Source organism: Gopherus flavomarginatus, chromosome 1 (genome assembly GCF_025201925.1).
Source record: "Gopherus flavomarginatus isolate rGopFla2 chromosome 1, rGopFla2.mat.asm, whole genome shotgun sequence".
Taxonomy (NCBI): domain Eukaryota; kingdom Metazoa; phylum Chordata; order Testudines; family Testudinidae; genus Gopherus; species Gopherus flavomarginatus.
In genome coordinates, this window is record NC_066617.1 from 357,704,868 (window position 1) to 357,713,372 (window position 8,505).

The window sequence follows — 8,505 nt, forward strand, 5'->3', positions numbered from 1 at the left end:
GAAGCTTTTTGAAGGGCTCCTGTGGATTCTGCCATTGCTATAGCCTCCTCCCACTGAACTTCCACATCCTTGAGGAATCTCCTTAGTACCCTCTTGACCCTGCAAGTACTTGCACTCTTCTGGCAGACTGATACTATTTGTTAATTAGCCAGAGGGGCTACTGTTTGACACAACACCTTCATGGACCTTATAGCCTTTAGAATGAGACACCAGAAACTAAACTGGGGTCACTCCTCTCAGCACAGAGCATTGCTCAAGACCTCAGAACGTACTGAGATTCTGGAAGACGGGAGAAGAGCTAACATAATGCCTGTAAAAGGGGGGAAAGGAGGAGCCAGGGAACTATAGACCAGTCAGCCTGACCTCAGTACCTGGGAAGATTAAATCTCAGGAAAAACTTCCTAACTGTAAGAACAGACGGACAGCGGAACAGATGCCTAGGGAAGTTGTGGAAGCTCCTTCACTGGAGGTTTTCAAAAGGAGGCTGGAGAGCCATCTGTCTTGGATGGTTTAGCCACAGCAAATTCTGCATCTTGGCAGGGGATTAAACTAGATGATCCTTGCGGTCCTTTCTCACCCTATGGTTCTATGATTCTACTATTCTAATTTAAATGCAGTCAGTTGTGTTTCATTGGTATAGGTCATGACAGAGAATTTCTGGAACTGTGTACACCCTACATAGTAAATGTATTGCTGATTTATGTTTACGCTCTTCTATGCCAGGGGTTCTCAACCTTTTTCTTTCTGAGCACTCCCCCTCCCCCCAATGCTATAAAAATTCCACGGCACACCAGTGCCGCCACAACTGGTTTTCTGCATATAAAAGCCACAGCTGGCGTTAGGGCAAGCAGGGCAATTGCCTGGGGCCGCATGCCACAGTGAACCCCGCAAAGCTAAGTTGCTCAGGCTTCGACTTCAGCCCCAGGTGGCACGGCCCCTGGGCTTCAGCTCCGAACAGTGGGGCTTCAGCTTTCTGCCCTGGGCTCCAGTGAGTCTAACACTGGACCTATTTGGTGGAACCCTGAAACCTGTGCACGGCCCCCCTGGGGGCCCCAGAACCGTGGTTGACAACTGCTGCTCTATACCATATAAAAAGGCATTTATCTCTGATGAGATCTGAGAGTTTCATATTAATGTTCAGTATTACTTGGCTTTTCATTTGCAGCATGCTTCAGCAACTGGCAATATGGGGCTCAGTGCAAGATCAATCATATGAGAATTCACTTTCTGCTTGGTATTTTGTTGTCCAGTCAATCCGCTGACTGTGTATTGTGTTAGTTTGTTTTCTTTCTTTTCAGAGCCATGTCAGATTGAAGTGAGGTTACTACTGGCATACAACTCCAGTAGGAGCAAAGCTTCCACTAGACTCTCAAAATCCACCTGGATGGACACCATGGAGGCTTTTCCACCGTTTGAATATGGCATTGAGGGAACCATACCATTCAGCAAACCTGTCAAAGTGTATATAATGCCAAAACCTGCCAGACGGTGAAGTCAATCACTAGCAGACTATTTGTGGGATTGTTGGGTTATATGTAAACAAATTGCTGTGTTCAAGATAGTGAATCAGACCAAAACAGTGTTACTGTTAATAATAATAATAATAATTAATAAAGTACCTCAAAAGAAGACAGCTACAAAATAACAAATGGCATCCCCTATGGAGAAGCTAGTTGATTTTTATAAAATGTAGCAGTTTTTGCAGATGGTTGTGAATGGTTTCATTGAATACACAAATAGTTACATTCAATACACAGACATTTCTAAATCAAAGTAACAGAAACAAGACAATTCCTAATTAAGATTGGCATTCCCTCCATTGATATTCTCACTGGGCCAAATTCTGCAGTCCTTAATTCCTACCTAGGCAAAACACCCAGTGGCTTCCATGGGAGATTTTTCCTGAGTGAGTGGTAGGTACAGCTGGCAATTTTTATTATGCAAATATATAGTAAGGATGTAGATGCGTATAAGTCTTAGGACTATGATAAATCAGGCAGAGTTTTAGGAATGTGTATTGATCCTTGTATGCCCAGTAAAAATCCTTCTCTAAAGAGCTGTCACACCGGTAATGGCAGGAGGTACTTCTCAAAGTTGTATAACTTGGGCTGCTCACACCTTGTGCACCGTATTGAAGTTGTGGCATTGCATGGGGTATTAATCCATGCCAAGTTTGTGATGTTGTCTGTTTTAAAACAAAAAATCTCACCAATAATGAGACTTTATATTGCAGACTTAGGTTGGTTACCTAACATAGAGCAATAGCTATGCAACATCCGTGTAAAATCAGTGACTTACTTTCCTTTCCTATCCCTAAAATGATAGGGAGGCAATATATATTTACCCAGTGAACTTAAACTCTTCTTCTCAACTTTGTTTTGTGTGTCTCCTTATGAAGGATGTGTGCCAGTGGCACAGGCAGAGTTAATAGCTGTTTTGTTCCAGTATAATGCAGACTCTTTTTGTAATCTTGTGCTGCGCTTGTCTTGCTACGGTTAGATAATTAGCCTTCTAATTTGTGCAACTCTGCATCAGTTTTGGTAGGAAAGGAAGTCTAAGATCTGCTTCAGTAGCTGGTCACACTCAGTTAAGTGATATTGAGCTACATTGTGCCTATCCTTTGAGAAGGTACACAAGGGGTGGGATCAAAGGCATATGGAGATTTACCTAAGGGGCAGGCATAGTTTACAGCCCTTCAGTCAAGGAGCAGGAGGGTTGTTCTTGGTTCATGTCTACTGCCCAATGCTCTGGGAGGTGTTATACTTGCCTGAGAGATGCTTCTGTTGGGAAGGTGTCTGCACCTCTCCGTAACACAGGGCTGTGCCTCCTGTGATTTCCAGCTATGGCAGGTAGGATTTACTGGAAGCACTTAGCCAAATGTTGTCTGTGTTTGTAAATTATTTGTAAAAATGTGTATTTGTAGCAAGCAAACTGAATTGCTAAAAAATGCTTTTTCACTTGCATACAAATTAGCATAAATAATTTTGCATAAAATCCCCTTTAAGTGTGCTTTTCTACAATAAAACTGAAAACCACAATCTAGCCGGTTTCTATTTATTGTAAGTGTGAACATGTATTGCTGTAGGGGGTTGTGCTAATGAAAAGAGAGGTCACTACTTGTTTAGACTAAGATACTGGCACACTTGAGGCACAAAGCCAAATGCCTGCAACCACTCAGCTGTATTAGGTATTCCTGAATGAAACCTCACTTTGTAACATTATTGCTCTTACAAATTGTTTTTATATTTCACCTTTAGGGCCCTGGTTTGAAAACAGCCTGCATCTGTAGCAACAGAGTTACCAGCTAACTGCTGTGTGGCGGCCTCAGTTCAGTTTCCAGCGGACAGGGTTTGATGTACGTCTCTTATTATGAAGCTGAATCCTGGGCAATTTCTTGATGTAGTGAGCTGCCTCCTGACAGATGTTCTTACACTTGTTTTACACTTTGGCAATATTTGTATAGTTTGTCATCGCAATAAAAAATGTGGGTTCAATTTATGTCCATATGATAAAAGCCACCACAACTGATACCCTCGCTGGCAGTCAGAGGTGAGAATCCAAGAACTGAATGAGCCATGGAGAGCGAACTACCCAATCAACCCTAAAAGCTGTCCTCATGTCAGGGTGAAGCCTGTTGTTGGGCAGCAGAAGGAAGCTTTGACAGCTACTGCCTGTTTTTCATATAAACCATCATGTTCCATTGTTGTTAGTGCTCACGCGAGGCATCTCACTGTATTTGCAAAGGGGGAAAAACTTACTTTTGCTCTTCTGGGGCTAAGAAGCTCTGAGCTATGGATAGCCAACTGGTTTAGGACCATTGATTAATCAGATTCTCCTTTCTGGAAATGTCATATTGTAAAGGGAGAACTGGACATCCTTATCGCCAAGCATTGTAATGAAAATGTTCTGTTTAACTCAAGGAAGATAATGACATGATGGAGAATCCCTTATTCTTATGTTGGGCTAGTGTTAACAGTCAGCTACATGGCATGTAGAATATGAGACCAAAGTGTCCTTTCCGTCCCTCCCTTCCCCATCTTGGTAAGGAACAAGGCCCAGATTTTCAAAGGTGTTTAAGCACTTAGGAATGCAGATAGGTGCCTAGTGGAATATACAAAAGGCACCTAATATGCATCTTTAAGCACCTAAATATCTTTGAAAACCTGGCCCTGAAAGACATTGGCAAAACTACAGATATGGACAATCATAAAACTTCAGAGAGAGAATGAAGATCCAGTAGTTTGTTCCCTTGCTCCCCGTTGTATGTTCTCTGGTTCTAAATGATTCAAGCAATGGGGCTTCCACTGTCCTTGTGAACATAAGAACATAAGTATCGGGTCAGACCAAAGATCCACATCCACTTAGTCTTCCTGATGCTCATCTTCTATTTTTCGTTCATTTCATTACTCTTAGGATTTTGCAATGAGGTTGAACTAAGGCATTCTCTCTCTTGGGTGTCTTCTACTGTTCAAACAGATGACGACTAGTCCCCTTTTGTCATTGTTTGGCTCAGCTACTGATGGTTATACATAGTTCACTCTTTACAGATCTTTAAGTCAATTGCTGTGGCTCCAAACATTTTTTTTGTTACATTGGAATTCAGAAAAGAGCATCTACGTCTTTACTAGTATCAGGCTGACAGGACTGAGTATCGCCTATCATAGAGCGGGAGGGACTGTAGCGTCCCTGTGATTTTACTTTGGCTCTCTTGCTGCCTTATTGTTTGCACTGCACACTTATTTTATAGTTTGCTATTAGACCTCGCTTGCTTTTGGTGCTGTTGCTTTTCTAGTCTTTTCCCTCCTAGTTAGCCTGTTCTGAGGATTATTTTCACCCAGATGTTTTACACTTTTCTACACAGATTTCTGATCTGTCCTGCTCCTCCTATTATGTCTTTCATTTTATGGGGGTTCTTATAACTCCTGCTAACTTACTTAACATAGCAAACTATTTCTTTTAGGATATTGACTCCATGTCTTTTTTTGTATTTGATACTATTCAGGGTAATTTTTTTCTGGATCTTTTCTCCTCAGCTCTGAGGCATGGAGGCTTTTATCCTGGGATATGCTGGAGACAGTTCAGACTTTTCCATGAAGCATTGGGACTTGGCCATACCACTTCTGGCATCATGGCAGACGTGCTTTCAGTCCTTCAGCGCTCCCACCTTATTTGTGGACCTTTCAGCTTGGGGACCCCAAGCCAGACAAGCAGGAGGTTTTCCTGCATATGTTTGAAGCAGTGTAGATGAATGTAGTGGCCACCATGGAGAGCCAGCCAGAGAGAGGCTGCACAGCCTAACGCCAAGGGCAGATAACCTCCTCTTGAAAACTAAAACAGGCTATCCCCCTTCACAGAGGTCACTAGGGAGGCGCGTGAAGCAGCTGACAAAGGGAAAAAGATGAACTGACAAGCTGTGAGATTCTACAGGGTTCCTGGTAATCCCTTCCGATCCTTCCCAGGTTTGATGCAGCAATGGCATTCCTTGTAAGACACACCAATCTGTTGGGGAGGGGTGGTGTCTTCCCCAGAGACCTCACAGAGAGGAATATTTTACAAGCCCTTAAAAGATCTTCAGCAACCCTTAAAACTTCCCTGGCAACCATGTGTTTTTCTAGAGCCAGGATGTCCTGATGTAACGGCTTCCCAAGCCTGGCTTTCAAACCATGATGAATTCAAGTCAATACTGAAGAAAATACTCACTCCTGTGTTTGTGGCAGATGGATCTGGGGGCTCCATGAGGGTGGCAGCTAACAAATCTTTCATTTTGCCTGACTATAAACTCAAACGTAGGGAGAGATTAAACCCTAGGTGCTTGGCTGGCCCTGAGATAGTCTAGTGTTAAAACTCTCCTTTTTCTCTTGGTAAAGAGGAGCCTTCACAGTGTATAGTGATGCAGAGGAGAGAAGGGGTTATGCAGCACTGGTCGTCGGCGTCGTGTGTGTGTGTGTGTGTATATAGTGATGCAGAGGAGAGAAGGGGTTATGCAGCACTGGTCGTCGGCGTCGTGTGTGTGTGTGTGTATAGTGATGCAGAGGAGAGAAGGGGTTATGCAGCACTGGTCGTCGGCGTCGTGTGTGTGTGTGTGTGTGTGTGTGTGTGTGTGTGTGTGTATAGTGATGCAGAGGAGAGAAGGGGTTATGCAGCACTGGTCGTCGGCGTCGTGTGTGTGAGTGAGTGTGAGAGAGAGAGACTTGTCCTGCCTTACCCTGCTGCTTGATTCTGCACCTTGCCTCACAAAGATAACTAATGTGTAGGCTGAGCAGCTCATGGACTCTTGCTGGCACTAAGCCCAGAAGCAGCTCTGTGCAAAAGAATTTTCTGTGGGGGGTGTTCACAGCTTGCTGGGAGGCAGACTCTCTTGCTAGCTGTGGTGGAGAGAGGAGGTGGGAGGGAGAGTAGAAGCCGTGTATGTGGTTGAGAGCCGTGCCCTGAGTGTTCATATCTGTAATATGGTATTTGAGGTGATTGGTTTTTGAAATATAGCTTGTTTTTTTGGATAGAAATCACAATTTAACAGATCTGCCCATGTGGGATGTTGAAGGAGGTGTGGCCTAATTAATGCTTCATCAAAAGCTCCAAAATTGCTCTGTTCTCTGCGCTTCCCTGAAGCTCTGGTATTGGCTGCTGTCTGAGACAAGATACAGGGGGCCTGCTGAACCATTGGCCTAACCCAATGGCAGTTCTTATGTTCGTAGTGTGCTGGTTGGTTGACACAATGGGTATGTCTACACTGCAGCTGCAAGCAATTCTTCTGGGCTGGGTAGAGAGAGATTTGTGTTTGGCTGTGCTCATGCTAATGTGCTGAAAATAGCACTGTAGCCATTGTGGCTTGGGTGGCAGCTCAGGCTGGCCACCAGGAGATTGGATGGGTTTCAGAGCTTACCCCTCAAAAGCTACACAGCTATTGTTAGCTTGTTAGCTCAAGCCCAGCTAGTTCCAGTCTGTTTACTGGGGCTGGGAGGCCCACTCCCAGCTGCAGCATAGACATACCAATGGGGCCTGATCCAATGACAATTCAGCCATGTGTTGGCTGGCCTGTATGTAAGGGATGGTGGGGAAGTCACAGATTCCATGAGTTTGAGACTTGTGCCTTTTGCTTCAGCTGTTAGTGACTTTGGCCAGAGCTGGGACTGCGTCCCCCCCTCATCCACAGCTTTGGCTGGAACCAGGGCTGGAGCTGTGTGCCCCCCTTCTCTCCAGGGCTTCAGCTTTGGCTGAGACACCCCTGCTGCAGCCATGCTGGAGCCGTGTACCCGTGGCTTTGGCAGGGTCTGGAGCCCGGGCTGTGTCCCGCCCCAGTGGCTGAGAGGCTGTGGCTGTCAGGCCCTCTGATGGGGATCCAGGTGTCATTCTCTCCTACCTCCTGCCCCCCAGCCTTCTCTTTCCCCTGTTATTTTTAGTAAAAGTCACTGGCAGGTCGGCGCGCCTGTGAATTTTTGTTTATTGCCCACCACCTGTCCGTGACATTTCCTAAAAATAACTGTGACAAAATCTTAACCTTACCTATGAGGCTACGGAAGCTACTGAGGCAGAAGTCTGGGCTCATTAGTGACTAGCATTCCACATAATTACTTTTTGTGGGGCTGAAAGGAACAGCCACCCACGCTGATTCACATCACAACTCGATGACTTATGCTAATGCAGGAATTTGGTCATAATAGCAGGGGATGCAGTCTAACTGTATATAGGAAATCTACCTCCCTTTCCTCACCACCAGCTTCAAAGCGATGGAAGTTACTCCAAGAAGAAACTTAAAATGGCTGCAGCATAAAGGTACAGTACAAGGAAGGCATCTGATGGAAGTCAATCAAGTACAAGTAAAAGGAGCTAACTGCCCCAAAGACCATGATGGGAATGGAGCACACTGAAGCAGTTTGAGGAGCCGGTAACGTGCTATCCCCTTAAATAAACCAGGCTGGCTCTCATCTAGCCTCAGTTCTACAAATATGGCTCCAGCCTGAAACTGGATTAAATGTCACTTTGCTATGTGAATGGGAAGATTGAAAGAAAATCAGTGTAGGAACTGAGTTGCTGATATGCGTCACGTCTATGCACATTATGGGCACCACCAGATGTAGCTCAGATTGTTTGGTGGTGGGGCTTCTGCCAAGTTACTACTTGAGGCTTTCTGAAGCTTTGGCAGCTCAGGAGATTACACATCATGATGGCTGGATTTGGGTAGGGGCCATATCCTGGTCCAAGTGCTAAAATACAGCCTTGCATTAACAGTTTTTTTCATAATTTGTACAGAGTCTTTGGAGAGAAGGGCATGTTCTACTGACTTCTGTCAGACAGCTAAAGCCTTTAGGTCAGTGCTTTCTTTTACTGCTCACCACACCAACTCTTCAGAATTATAGCATTTATACTGAGAATAATCCACCTTCTAGTTATACTGGCTGCCATCTCAATGAATGCAAAGACACCCAGAAAAAAGCTCCTGCAGTTTTAGATGAGCTACTGCCTCAACATAGCCCTAGTGTTGAAGGATATTATTGCAATTGAGAG

At 44.7% G+C, this 8,505-nt stretch overlaps 1 protein-coding gene across 4 annotated transcripts in view; it reads left to right on the forward strand.

Moving 5' to 3' along the window:
* INTS4 (integrator complex subunit 4) overlaps positions 1 to 5,938 on the forward strand; it is a 70,642-nt gene extending 64,704 nt beyond the window's left edge. For 2 of the 4 annotated variants that reach the window (XM_050940714.1, XM_050940701.1), the window contains exons 23-24: positions 1,299 to 1,488; positions 3,258 to 3,494. In XM_050940714.1, coding sequence (XP_050796671.1) covers positions 1,299 to 1,488; positions 3,258 to 3,270 — 203 coding nt within the window. In that variant the 3' untranslated portion in view covers positions 3,271 to 3,494. Of the gene's footprint in view, positions 1 to 1,298; positions 3,495 to 5,033 lie in introns of those variants that run through there. The other 2 variants (XR_007772615.1, XM_050940724.1) reach the window with 2 other exon arrangements.
* The last annotated feature ends 2,567 nt before the right edge of the window (positions 5,939 to 8,505 follow it).